This window comes from Mercenaria mercenaria, chromosome 12, assembly GCF_021730395.1.
Source record: "Mercenaria mercenaria strain notata chromosome 12, MADL_Memer_1, whole genome shotgun sequence".
In the NCBI taxonomy this organism is placed as follows: domain Eukaryota; kingdom Metazoa; phylum Mollusca; class Bivalvia; order Venerida; family Veneridae; genus Mercenaria; species Mercenaria mercenaria.
The window spans coordinates 72,090,415-72,105,429 of record NC_069372.1 but is presented as its reverse complement, the minus strand read 5'-3'; the positions used below and the strand labels follow the sequence as shown (position 1 = coordinate 72,105,429).

Below are 15,015 nucleotides of genomic sequence, written 5' to 3'. Positions count from 1 at the left end.
AAAAAAAATACCATTGTATTTTTTTTTTAAAACGAATATGTTTTACATTAGTATTTTTTCTGAATAGAGTAAAAATTTAGAAAGTTCTGCGGGCGTTTTTAGGTAATTAGCTTTATGCGTGATACTAGGCACTATTTATTTTTTTCCGCGCCCACTTAAAATTGTTTTTGAAAAATTTGAAAATTTACGCAAATTTCAATAAACATGAAATATTTTATGAAACTTCTTTAAGCTTTATGTGTTGCACGTTCTTTTTTTTATTATTTTTAGTCTACAAAAGGCCTTTTTAAAGAGTTCCTTTTTAAATAGGGTTTTCCATTTCCATTTTAAGTACTTTTGAATTATTTTACTTATATTTTTTCATGATTTTTTTTATTTTTGGGTTTTAATATTAAGCAAGGATACTAAAACTGCTGGTTTATTTATAACACATGTGGTGTTGTCCTTTTTCACATTACCTCCAGTTGCAAAAATACAGCTACAAGGATGCAATTTATGATTTCAGCTACAAACAGTACACAGAATAAGGACTTGTTTTTCCACAATTTTGTTCATGTTGAAGTGATATTTCAATACTTGAGTGATATTTAAGTGACAGTTATATACATAGATATACATAGATACATTACATGAGCAAACAAAATACAGAAAATGCTTTCATGATGAAATTATGAGGTCAGGTAACAGACTTAACATAGAACACCAATGGCCGTAATATATTCGGAGCATTTCCATTTAGAAATTTACAAAACCAAAGAGATTCTTTCCCAAAAATTGGAATGGGCCTGAAAAGTTCAAGTTTTTTCTTTTGCGGCCTTTTTGGGGGCTTCTTGCCTTTGGGTTTGGGACCTTTTGCCTTTTTGGGGATTGCGCCTTTTTTGGGGTTTGGCAGCCCTTTTTTTGGTGTTTGTTTCTTTGGGTGTGGCTTTTTGGTACTTTGCCTTCTTTGGGGCTGCTGGATGCGCCTTCTTTGCGCTGGCTCTTGGCTGCGCCTTCTTCTTGGGACTCTTTGCCTTCTTTGGCTTAGCTGATTTTGGTTTGGCAGCTTTCTTGGCAGCCTTCTTCACTTCCCCAAGCTTGAAAGATCCAGATGCGCCGGTTCCCTTGGACTGTTCAGGGGCCCCCTCTACTCCCTTTTAAAAGCCTTTTTAAGTGAGCATTGACGCCGCATTTCCCCCAAATTTGTAGTTGGCTTGGGTGTACTTTAGTTTGCCGACAAAATTTAGGGGAGAAAAATCAAAACAGCATTGCGTCAATATATGCAAGGGGTCGGCGCAGAAACATGCCCGCGAACCGGATGGAAATATGTCAGGTGCGCGCGAGTAATTTTTGACTTTTGTGTTTTCGTACTTGCCTATATTTGGGCGTTTTCACTCGGAACCTGTACTAATTCCGTAAGTATTTGGTATCAAATGAAAGGTCATACTCTACCTCGTGTAATACAATCACTGGTTAGACAACTGGAGTTACTGTTCTCGAAATATACTTCTTCAAAGTGGACCAAATGAGTAAAAGTCACAGTCACATCACGACCACACATGCAGTTACCTGATTTTATTTCATGTTAGCAGGATTACGTTTTTTAGGTTTTTTGAATTTTTGTCTGCATTGAGTCCCCGCAAGAAAAAGTAGTAGGATTGGGTATCATCCAAACACTTTACAAAAAATGGGAAAAAATGAACAGGGCAGTGGAAAACACACACTGGCCAGGCATAGGGTACAACACCTATACTTATATTTTTCAAAATCTGAAGCAAATGGCTTTCACATAACGTTCACAAAAATACCTTACATTTCGCAAATACAATCACCAATACGGGTTGAGTAAGGCCAAAGGGTTTTTTAAAATTTTTTTGCTAGGTTTGTTTAAATTTAATCAGCATCACAATGTCTGCTTGCATTTGCTTTACCTGATTATCCAAACTCTTTTAAATTCTAAAAGCAAGAAAAAAAAACCCAACTGTTCTTAAAAAAAATTTTAAAAATTCAATCTTTTTTTATTTCCCCAATTCTAAAAAAATTCGTCATTGTGAAAGACACAATGCTGTTTTATCACACAAATTTTTTGTGAGGCCTTCCCACTGCATTTTTACTTTTAACAAAGTTCAAAGTGTCAATAAATACTTTTTTCATGTACAAATAAAAAAGTGGCTTTCTTGAAAAACCTCAAAAAAGTTCGCAAACCCCGATAAATGTAAGGCGTCGTTTTTCATTAGTAACCTATTGCGCTTTGTAGCCAATCAATGACAATTACTGAAAAATGTACTTTCTCTCGGAAGTACTTGAGTGGCCCTAAAAAGGGCCGTTTTTTTTTAATAGTCTTATTTAAAAGACATTACTTTGGGAACCTTGCCAGTCTTCTTGGGGGAGAACGGCCTGGATTTTTTGGGAGAAACACCACCTTTTTCGATGGTCACACCAGAAACAGTTTTTTTAACTCCTCGCTTGCGGAAACAAGTGAGATTACGGGGGAAAACTCGTCTCTTTTTGTCTCTAGCGATTTCTGCCAATTCCAACACTTCGGCGGCCAAGTATTCAAGAACGGCGGCGAGGTACACGGGGGCACCCCCTCCAAATCTCTCGGGGGTAGTTTTCCCTTGCGCAGAAGACGAGGATTTTCCCCTGGGAATGAAACCTGCCCCTTAGATGGTCTTTTCCCTTTCCCTCGCTTTTCCTCCCCTTTCCAAGTCCAACATGATTTCGTGTGTTTTAGTTTTTGACAAAACGGAAGATACCGTGCCATTGTGTGTGTGTTTGAGTTGTTTACCCTGCCACCCGGTTTAAACCATTGGGCGGCATAGCTCAATTATATAAAAAACTTTTTATAGGTAGGTAGAGTGTTTTACCATAATTCACGCTAAAGTAGGGCAAAAATGACCTCCCGTGGACTGGAATAAGTGGAAAATTAACCCATACATTTATGATAAAAAACTATAGTTAGAAGAAAAGACAACTTATTTCACCCCTTCATTTTTTATGTTGTTTCTTTTAGTACCTATATAGTGTGTCAAGGGATTTTTTTTTCCCCCAAATTTTTACTATATTAATTTTAAACTTTTTTTATTTTTAAAAAAATTTTTTATAATTGACAGAGACGCAAAAACCCAAATTTATTAAAAAACTTCTGTTTGTTTCATTTTTTAGCCGAACCACGGTTTTGGAGGCCCAAATGATTTGGGTTAAAACCCCGTTGTTGCTTTGTCGGATGGGTGTTCAAAAGTTGTTTACAAATCAAGTGGTCAATCCCTTTTTTGAAAAACCAAAAAAAACGATTGAACCACCTGATTTTTACTGTAAATGAAAATAAATCATTTTTGATGTTTTAAAAATAGTTTTTACATAAACAAAAAATTTTTATTATTAATATCCTCCATGTAGTGGAGTGCCAATTTCGAAAGATCTAGACAGGCTGGATAAAATTCCAAATTTTGTACAACGGTAGCTTGGGACAATTTAAAACTTTTGGCTGTAAGGGCCAAGGTTACAACTATTTTGAATTCTATTTTCAGAACATTCAAAATGGCCGCCATTAAAACAAAAAGCTATTTTAGTAAAACGTAGTTTTTTTTTCTTTTTTGATACATATATATGTGTAATCTGATTCATGCTATTACCTAGGGTCAAGATAAGCTTCATAACGGTCTGTCTGTACATCCGTCCGTACGTACGTTAAAATGTCTTCTTTTTCAAAATAAGACGATTTTACGTACAAACAGCATAAGCTATATAATGTGCTGCTTGATCATCATACACCTATAGGTGATGAATATGTGTGACGACTAATTTTTTGCAGATGACATGTTCCTTTTGATTTGTTCGTTCGTTCGTCCGTCCGTCTGTTTGTATGTCTGTCGCAAAGTTGTGTCCGTTCTGTAAGTTTAGTCTTAATAAGACCACATGTGGAACGCAACATCAGTTTTATATTATTGGTGTACATTGTAGATCAAATGATATAAAGGCAGTATTGCTTGTCCGCTAGTTACATGGTACAAATGTTTGCCGTAAGATGACATGCAGATGGCAGTTCCATTCATCCTTCAAATGATGTGCAACATGATTCATTTTCATTCATGGCCCTATTTGCATCATAAACACGTTGTTAATTTTTTCTGGCAGTTTAAGCATCGCATTGACACAACTATAGTCTATATGGCGACTAAAAAAAGCTTTGTGATAAGCTTTATAATTTTCATAATAGAACACGTATTACATAATTTATTTGTATATAAAACCTCTGCATTCAAATAGTTTTATTTTTATATAGCTAAGAACCAATATGGTAATATTTATTTATTTTGAAGAGCTTTATTTAATAAAAAGTTTAAAATGTTAATTAATGATTATGTATTTATTTACTGGTTTCTTATGATTAATCATTTAGAGGTGCTTACATGATTTATATGCACCCTCACTTCATCTTTTGCATGAACAAATAGTTACCTCAAAACGATTTTAACATTACGTGAAACTGAAAGCTGTGACCACACAGAACATTTTTCCTGGTCAAATCAACTAACTAAAGTCTTCTGGTGTGATAATTTTCATGTTTATCCTGGTCACATATCATGCCAGAGCCTTCTGGTATTGGAATTGTTTTGTTGGGATAAGTCACTCGTCAAGAAGCTGTAGGTAAGGGAAGCGGTTGTCTTAAATGATTAAGGTGTCGGCTTCATAACCCAGGGTTTGATACTAACTTGGAGCACAACCAAAAAAATTGAAAAAGTGGAAAACAATAGGTCTCCCAATACAACATAAATGAAAATGTTACAGGCTCGGTAACTGAGCGAAGACAGAAGCACATGCAGAATAAGGTTAGATTACGATTATTAAGTTGTAATGCTGAAGTTAAAATGCTAATTATGCAACATAAAAGGTCATACTTTATTGTATATTTTACATACTCTATATCAACCGCAGGTCCATAGTTTGTGCTGTTGACCTGTCAACATTAAATTTTGCGGGGTTCAAATTGAAAATATGAAAACATATTTTTCACATTCTTTGTATTCCTCTGTATATACATGTATGCTAAGGTGACTGTCTTGTATTGTGTTGACGGCGGGCAATCCAAAATAACACTAGCCGATATCTTGCATATTCACGAATTGTTTGAAAAACGAATTTCACTTAACGTGAAGTCGCAAAAATAGAAGGTTGAACATGCTGATTAATTCAAGTCAATTTTAATCATATCAATTTAAGTCAATTTTAATCATATCAATTTAAGTCAATTGAAACTTATTTACCTACAAGATGCATAACTCCGGTCATAATAGAAGCAATTGCCGCAGTGGCTGCTCGACTCTGCTGAAAATGTTCGAGTAGCTCAACTAAAAGAACTCCGACGGCGTAAACTAATCCGTCGGTAATAAATCCAATAAAGAACGCCGACAATACGACAACCCATCCATAGCCACCATCTGTCTGCTCAAGTTTTGATCCGTACCTTATCTCTGCCATAGATGCTTTTGTGCAATAACAGTATCAATATTTATATACTTTATACTTCATTGTTGAATGAATCAACAGTCTATATATAGCGCACATATTCTTTATCTTTACTGACACTGTTATTATCGTGTAAATCTACGTATGCATAAATATGATAGGGGTATCTTTTGCATATTTGCTAAAAAACAACGTCTCGGTCTTATCTACTTCATGATATCTTGTTTCCGCCTGTCTGCTTGATAATGTATTAGATTTATCCATATTAACCAACGCGATTCATATTTACCGAAATTCGAATAAGAGGGGTTTTCGGATTAAAAGGTTCATATTTTTGTCAGAAGTATTTGCTGTTTGTTATACATGATGTGTATATCAATCTAAGTGTGAATGGATTAATGGATATAATTAATGTATAAGAAACAGCTCTGTTTAGTGCGGTGTATATTGATTGGCTTCTACTAGTGAATAAGCATGTCAGATGTAAGGTCACCAAATAAGTAGGGTATTGAAATAAGGCTTTGTCTTATATGCCCAGAAACTGCCAAACATCCAATACAATGTCCTGCAAACCTGAATCACAGCAATGCAGACTTCAAAGAGAAGTTATACCACTCAATGTACATTCTCAAGTCTTCTGCCCACCGCCACAGTCTCCGCTATACTCCAGTTACGACATACGAACAACATCTGTATGGAAAGACTAAGGTTTTGATCTCACTGAGTGAATTGTATGTAAAGATGGAAGCCATTTATGACCTGCTAGACAATAGCAAATGTACTACACGCTAAATGTCCGGACTCTGAATCAGTAGACACAATGTTTAGTTTACATTTGACCTCACCCAACTGTTCAAGAAGGTTACTTGTGAGAAGTTGTCATCCTTTCAGAAAAGAGTCCTGATATGTTTCATAATTTTGTTTTACATTTTCTGTTCTCTCCACATTTAATAATTTGCAATCAGAAACAATTCTAGAACTACTGTCAACACTTGAGTATATATCTACGAGTGTCACACCAACTTACGCATCCATAATTAATGCAACGTTATTGCAGTGTTATTGGATGGGGCATAGTTTGAACAGACTGAAAACGGGTCCCACTAAAGCGTTCAGTGAGTATTCATCATAGGTACATTGAACCATCCATCTTCCAAGAGTTCTCAACAGGTGTGACATCTAATGGGAAATCTACTTGTAAGATATTCTCAAAGCTAGTTGTGATCTGTCCTAATTCTTCTGTTGTGAAAAATGGAAGAAACCAGAACTTCCCTTAAAAGCAAGATCGTGGCTCACAGTGTGTCATCTTCGAATTCTCAGGGTAACAACAGAATTGTAGTGTCAATACTACCATAGTGGAGCTATTAGCACATAAGGGCCAGCAGATGTGTCGACATTGGCAGCCCTACTACGACATACTAAGAGAGGGGTACTAAGCATTGTTATTTGTCCGTAAATGTTTCACTAATTCCTGGAATATATCATGTTTAAACTAAATGGGTAGGATAAATCTAATGTCAGTCAATGACAGATGAACAACGTTTACCAATAAAAGCAATCAGGACTGTATCTAGATAATTAATCCAATGGCAATTACTATGACCTGTTGAAGATATAAGAGATTCCTAAGTTAATCCATTCCTTCTGATTGTTTGCGACTATCTTGGATTTCACTGGTCATATACATGGATTTATTTACCCAATGTAAGTTTTAAATGCTTTATGAGCATATTTTACATACATCTTATATACCATCATGCAGCGTTTCACAATATTCACAAAATATGCCTAAATGGCGCAAGATTTTTACGGAAAAATTATTCTATGCCGGTCATCTTGATTTTTTAACCATATTAAATTCATTTATTCAAAGTCAGTTTTACAATTTTTAAAGAGCATATTATACAAATATATATACTACCATCCAAAGTTTCAAAATTTTCACAAAATTTGACCAAGTGACACACAATTTTCCAGACAAAAAATATTCCATGGCAGTCATCTTGAATTTTGTTGGCCATATTGAATTTGTTTATCCATTCTTAGCGTAAAATTGTTTGAGGAGTGCTCTTCACAAATATATGTTCTACATGTACCATGCAACGTTTCATAATTTTCGCACAATTCATTAATCTGAAGAGCGATTTTCATTGAAAAATTATTTTATTGTGGCTATGTTGGAAAAGGTTGCCATTTTGGACCTTTTTCTGTTTGCATATACAACTTATCTATAGCCAAATATAACTTTCTGCTACATATCCATTATATTTTTTCTCGCCATGTATATAATGTTAGGGGGTTATTTTTAGTAAATTTTTAATTAAGGCGGCCATCTTGAATTTTGGCGGCCATTTTGAATATCTATACACTGCTTCCCAGTCAAAAATGAAGGACAATACATCCATCAACAATCATGCCAAGTTCCTTACTTTTCACAGGAAGTGCAAAGTTGGTTCACAATTTCTTGTACTACTGAAAGAAAATCATACTTCTTAAATGCTTTTTACCCTTACCCTGCTAAATTTCTTTAATGAACTTGTCCGTACCGTTAACCGAAAAGGGGTGCTTAACTGTCCCCCCCCCCCCCCCAACACACACACACACACACACACACACACACACATGTAAACGCAACCAATCGGGGATGTAAGCTATAAACCTACCAACTGGGAACTTCTTTATTACTGTAGCTACAGTTATCATATTTCTATCAACTCTTATTCTTATGATCTTAAAATTATCCGAGACTTTAGATTAAAGCTATCTTCAATTGTTAAGCAATGAGATTTTTCACATTCAGAGCGGGGAATTTTGTGTTTAAACCAACTGAGGTGAATGTGTAACAAACCGGGTGTTTGTGTATAGACGAAATGTGGAATTGTGTGTTTCAACAAAACGGGGAGTTAGTGTAAAGACTAAATGAGGTACAAGTGTATAACTAACTGGGTACGTGTGTAAAATTGAAACGAGGAACTAGCTATTAAAATGGTGAATGCGGAAGCTCCCGTTACATATCAGGTGGGCAGTTTACCAAACAATCGTTCCTGGAAAGATCAAGTACTAGTAATCCAGCGTTCATCTTTCTTACATTAAGAGACCTGGTCGGTAGCAAGGATTGAATCAATGCCCCTTAATCAGTGAGTACTTAAGAGTGATTTTAAGTCAGCGATTCTAACCACCCGAAAACAGAGGCGGTCAGACAATAGAGAAAGTTCTATATTCTGTATGTAGGTACATGCAGCACGTCAATCATTCGACATTCAATCATAAATTGTCTATGTCAAATGTTAACATTAAAACAACTGTTTATGACAAGACATAGAACAATCGAAGAACAAACCAGACTCATGATGCAGAGACATAATAAAGCACAAACAGTATCTGGTTTTATCAGTTGTGTGCTTAAATCACTTTCCATTGCCTACAGCAACTTTTGAACTTCGATATTATAAGATTCTTCCACTGGTTGTAGGTGAAGATAGGAATATCCGGCCTCTGTTCAGGCGGTAACAAGGCTCTCTGCCGAGTTACCGCCTAAACAGTTACCCGAAAGCCGGATATTTCCATCTGCACCTATAACCTGAGTGGTAGAATCTTTTTCTTGCATACCCGGGTTTCAAAAAAAAAAAATAAAAAAAAAAAAATAAATTGAACACCCTTTTCTTTTTTGGGAACTAATTTTTATGGCGTGTATTTTAAACAAAGCGCAGGAAAAAACGTCCGAAAGGGGAAAGGAAAGATGTCATGACGTTTCAAAACAAACAAAAATTTTTAAATTTCCCGGTTTTTGTTTTCCCATTTTGCAGAAAAACGTTAAAATTTTTTGTAAAATAACGTGATTTGAATCGAGAAATAACTATCAGGAACCAATGGGAACTGTAAAGGATTAAATTTTTTCTTTCCGTTTTTTAAAAAATAAAATTTAAAAATTTAACTACACAAATCTTTTACATTATGAATTTCTTATACGTCATTTACAGCACGAAGTAATCTTACCCCCCGGGGGTTGTAAGAGGGATTTTTCCCAGCACCGCTAAAGATCCCGGGAAACCCCCGTCGGGTTTCCCAAGAATAAGTAATATTGTTGTTTTTATTTCCTTTTTTAAGTTTTAAAAAAAAAAAATTTTAATTAGGCTCACAAATTTCAGGGGGAAAAAGGGGGTTTTGGTTTTTGTAAGGGGTGAAAAAATATTTGTAGTAAAAACAACGAGGGGGGTACGTTGGCATGCCCCCCATCCCCACCCCCACCCCCCCCCCCACCCCCCCCACCCCCCCGGAAAAATTTTTGGGAAAAAAAAATAGACCCAAACGGGGTGCATTTTTGGGCGTTTCTGGGTGTTTTTTTTTTGGTTTTGAAAAGGACGGGTTTTATGAAAAAACCCAACCCAAAAAAACATGTAGTATAACCCAAATTTTTTTAATGACTCGTAGACTTATTCTTGCTTAAGTATTGGGAATGGAATTTCTAATCCGATTTTCGAGTTTTTTTATGGGGGGGGGTTTAACTAAAGTTTTTAAACGAAAGTAGTTATATATATAGCTTTTTGGGGCGTTTTGACCTCTTTTGGCCCCCCCCCCCCCCTGCCCCCCTTCCCCCTTTCTAAAAAATCCAAGGGTCGAACAATTTAAAACCCAAACAAATTTTAAACCCAAAACAAAAAAAATTTTTTAAACATTTTTTAAATATAAAAGGGAAAAAACCAAAAATAAAATAAAATTGGGTTTGAAAAAAAGAAAAATTTCGATAATAAAAACCCCCCATTATAAAAATAAAAAAAAATGGGAAAAAAAATAATAAAAGTACCTGTTCGTCTTGGGGAAAAAAGGGAAATAAAAATTTCGTTAAAAACAAAAGGGGAAATTGGGAATATCCATAAAGAAATGTTACCTTTATTCCCTAAAAAGGGTTTTAACATTCCGGGAAATAACTTGTGGACCGGGAAAACCCTTTTAAAGAAAAACCGGACCCCCTGTCAAAGAACTGGTCCCGTAGAAATGGCCCAAAATTTTTTTTGCTATGAAAACGACTAAGTAAAAGTAAATGTGACAAAAAAAAGTTTTCCAATTTAAAACACAAAATCAAAAACTTTTGGGGGAAAAGGAAAAAGATTGCAAAACATTTAGTTGAAAAACCCACTATCAAAACGAAATAAAAACGGGGGTTTTGGGAAAAAAATCAAAAAAGGGGAACCCGGGGGTAGATTAACCCCCGAAATAAATTGGAGTGAGGGAATTAGCAGAAGAATTACACAAACCAATTAAAAGGAAAATTTTAGAAACGAAGAGTGAAAATTAATGAATTGATGATATTTGGGTCAGCTGATTTAGTTGACATCCCAAGCTTTTTAAAAAAAAAAAAAAGGGGAGAAAGTACATGTAACCGTTTTTTGGGTTTATATTTAGTAAATTTGTTTGGGGTTTTTCCCAAATTAAAGAAAAAAAATGGAAAAACTGTTACTGAAGCTTTTGAAAAAAAAATTTTCTAAAGGGAAACGTTTACCAGTAAATTTGGGTAATAAAGGAAAAAAAAATTTTATAATAAAAATTTTGAATCTTTTTTTAAAATAAAAAAAAAGGGTTTAAAATATGTACCATACTTTAAATAAAGGGAAAAGGGCTTTTAGTAATAGAAAAAATTTAAATTAGTTTTTTAAAAAGATAATGGGAAATATTTTACAGAAAAAAATTTACTTATAAAAAATTTAAAATTTTGCAGGATATGGTTGAAAAAATAAAACAAAACAAAACATTCTAGAAAAAAAATGGCCCCAAAACCGAAGCTAGTAAAAACTTAAAAAAAGGTACTTTTATACTTTAAATTTTATATGGGGGATTTAAAAATACCAAAGACCCAAACCCCTTTTTTAAAAAAATTGGTGATCGGGGTTCTTTTTAAGAAAAATTTTTAAAAGGGACATTTTGAAAAAGGAAATACACCAAACAAAAAAAACAGAGGAAAAAATTATGATTTATAAAAAAAAAAAAACAAACCCCAGAAAAACATATTAAAGTTTTAAAAAAGATAAATTTTAATTTTAAAGGTTCATTTTAAGAAAAAAAACTTTACCTACTAAAAAAGGAATTTTTTAAGAATAAAAAAAGTTATTAGACGAGACTAAAAAAAAAAACAAGTTTTTAGTAAAAGGGAAAGGGTTTATATTTGGAAAAATTTAATATTTGGGGGTCCATTTAGCGATTTTTGAAAAAATTTAAATTTTTGAAAAAAAAAGTTTAATTTTTAAAATGAGAAAATAAAAATCTAATTTCAATAAAAAAGGAATAGAAAAATGATCAATTAATTATTCACAAAACCCTAAACTAGCTTGCTGCTTACGGGAAAAAATTTAAAAAAATTTTTTGTGGGAGAGAAGCCCCCGGATTATAAATTACAGCAGGGGGTTTTGGTTTTTTTCCCGGCGCATTAGACTTTTTCCCCGCTTTTTCCTATATTTTACCCGTTGCTGGTGCTGTTCCTCAGAAATTTTTAAACCAAAAATTTTTAAAACAGACTAAAACTTGAGGGACAAAAATTTATTTTAAAAATTTCACATCATCATAAAATAAAAAAAAAACTTATAACAAAAGCAGGGAAATTGGAAAAGTAAATAAAAAAGATCCAAATAAAGTTTTTCCAGGATATTTTTACAATACTTTTAAAAAAGAAGAAAAAAAAAAATTTAAATTCAACCTCTTGAAATGCACATAAAGGAAATTTAAATTTAAGGGGATAAAAAAGAAAAAAAGAAAAGGTGTTTTAAAATTTTACATGGGGTTTTAGAGATTTTTTTTTATAAGTATATTATTAGAGGGTTAATTAGAAAGGTAGTTGAATGATTAAACCAAAATTTTAGTTTTAAAAAAAAAAATTGAATCCAGAAAAAAAAAATCATAAAAAAAAAGTTTTTAAAAGAAAAAATGTTAAAAAATAAAAATTTAAAATCAAATATTTTAGCGTTTGAATAAAAAATCATTTTCATTGAAAAATTTAAACAAAATGTTATAGACCCTTTTTTTTAAAAAAAATAATTTTTTTTGGAATGGAACTGGGGTTTGTCTATTAACTGAAAAAAAATGCTGAAAGATTTTTTAAATTTGTCCCAGAAAAAATTTAAATACCAAAACCAACCCTTTAAAAAAGTTATTGAAACCCGATTGTGACATTTATGAAGAAAAAAACATTTTAAAAGCCCTTTTCCCACACCCAAAAGCCCTTTAAATATTAATTCGGGGTTAATAACAATGTGCTCCCAAAAAAAAAAAACCCAAAATTTTAAAAGTGGAATATAAAAAACCCAGCAAAAAAAAGATATAAATTTTAAAATTTTTTTTAATTCATTTTAAAGAAAATTTTAAAATTTTATTTTTTTTTTATTTATTTTATTATTTTTTTTATTTTTTTTTCCTTAGTGTTTTTTTTTCAAAAATAAATATTAAAATTGGAAAACCCGAGAGATCTCCCAAAAACAATATTAAAAGAAAATTTGGGAAATTTAAAAATTTCCCCATATGAAAGACCCAAAGAATAATTAAAATTTAACTAAAAAAACTCTTAGGGAAATATTAAAATCTCCCCCTTTAAACTTTAAAAGGTAAAAAAATAAACTTTTTTTAAAAAATAACTTTTCAAAAAAGGGGAAAAAACTGATACAAAATTTTTAAATCAGCTTATTTTAAATCAAAGGTTTAGAAATTTTTAACACAAACGAAATAAAAAAAAATTTTAAAACAAGCTTTTGATAAAATAAAAAATGGGAATTTAAAAATTTGGTTTTCCCTAAAGGAAGCGGCGGAAAAGGGAGTCAATTGATGCTCAAAATAAAAATAGTTTAAGAATAGCCCCTTTGGGCTGCTTCAAGTTTTTAAAGGAATTCCCAAAAACCAAATTACAACAAAAAATAAAAAGGGATTAAAAAAAAAAAGAAAAAATGAAAAATTTAAATTTTTTTAAAGGGTTTTCATTTTAGCAAACTTTTTCCCTTTTAAAAAAAGACCCTAAAAAAATTTCAAAATATAAAAAACATATAAACGATTTTGTTTTAAAACGGAAAAAAATTTTCCTGTTACTTTAAAAATCAAATAATTTAAAAAAGAAGTTTTAAAGAAATATCATTTAATATTTTGGATATAAAGGAAAAAAGAAAATTTTACCCATTTACATATCAAAATATCAATCCGAAAAAACACGGGTGACATTTTGGGCAAATTTAATAATGAAAAAAAAAACTGAAAAAATAAATGTTTAAAATAACTGATGATGACTGAAAAACCCTCAAGAACTGAAAGTCCCAAAAAATTATGTTTGGAAAAAAAGACTTTAATAGTTTTAATTTTTCAAAAAAAAAAAAATAAACCTTTAAAAAAAATTTTTTGGGTAAATCATTTTAAAAAGAATTTTCACAAAAAGAATTTTAAAATAACAAAATTAAAAATTTGTTTAGCTTTTTTTTTGGTTACCCAAGGGAAAAAAACCAAAAAGAGGGAAGAAAAGTAAAATTTTTAAAAATTTTATCATAAAGGTTTAGCAGTACCTTTTGTAATTTATCCCGGGATTTTAAATCAAAAACCAAAAAAAGTTTTAACTGCTTTACCATCAACTGAACTTCATTTACGGGAACCCAAAATCAAAAAAAAATTTAGTTTTGGGGTTCGGCTATAAAGTTGTTTTTGGTTATGACGAAAAATATACTAACCCAGCCATTTTATAGAGGCCCTAAGGGCGGGTTTAAAAAGTTTATTGAAAAAAGCTTGGGGAAAGGGGAAAAAATTTTTAAAGAAATTTTTAGTGTTAACTTTAAAAAAAGAACTAAAATGTCAAAAAAAGATAAAAGTAAATTTTTAAAAAAAAAAAAGGGTTTTGTCATATCTGTAAAAAAGAATATATAGAAGAATTCAATCAAAGTAAGAGATCATTGTCAAAAAACGGGAAAAATTCAGAGGAAGTGCTCACTCAAAAAGAAATATTAAATTTAAACTAAAAAAAAAATTCCTGTTATTTTTCAAAATTTAAGAGGTTAGGGACGGCCATTTTTTTTAAAGGCAAAAAAAATAGGGAAATTTAAAAAAAAAAATTTTAATTTGTTACCCCTAAAAAATTTGGGAAAGATATTTTTCATTTATTTTTTCCCGACTTTTTTTTTTTATTGTTTTTTTCCAGTTTTATGCCCAAAATCTTTGGGAAAAAACCCCCCTAGAAAAAAAAAATTTCCGGGTTTTAAAATTTTTATCTCAAAAAATTTGTTTGGGGAAAGCATTAATTTTTTAAAGAAAAAGGGTTTTTAAACCATAAAATTACATGGATTCTTTTAAAAAATTCAAAGAAAGAAAAGAATTCTAAAGAAGATTTTTATTAAATTTTAAAGAAAACACAAAATATCTGACAAGAATTTAAAACATGCAAAATTTTTGGGGGAAAAAAAATTTAAAAAAAAACCAATGGGAGAAAAATCATAAATCATTTTTAAAAAACCTGATGTATTTTTTTAGCTAAAGTATTCAAAATTTTAGAAAACTTGTTTTAGATTTACTAAAAAAATTAGATCCTTTTTAATTATTTTTAGTAGCCCGGTT

At 31.8% G+C, this 15,015-nt stretch overlaps 1 protein-coding gene across 1 annotated transcript; it reads right to left on the bottom strand.

The window, feature by feature from the left end:
• Positions 1-794: 794 nt before the first annotated feature.
• On the bottom strand, positions 795-5,460 carry LOC123538650 (histone H1.3-like). Its single transcript, XM_053520641.1, has 2 exons — positions 5,251-5,460; positions 795-1,133 (listed from the first exon to the last, which is right to left on the bottom strand). Exons 1-2 carry the CDS (start codon positions 5,458-5,460, stop codon positions 795-797), a joined length of 549 nt encoding a protein of 182 aa, XP_053376616.1.
• Between the last annotated feature and the right edge of the window lie 9,555 nt (positions 5,461-15,015).

Bases quoted from the DNA above. Each gene is read 5' to 3' on its own strand.
- LOC123538650 (XM_053520641.1), bottom strand. From the start codon at position 5,460: ATGGCAGAGATAAGGTACGGATCAAAACTTGAGCAGACAGATGGTGGC. The intron at 1,134-5,250 runs GTAGGTAAATAA...GGCTTTTAAAAG, and splicing joins TGACCGGAGTTATGCATCTT to GGAGTAGAGGGGGCCCCTGA.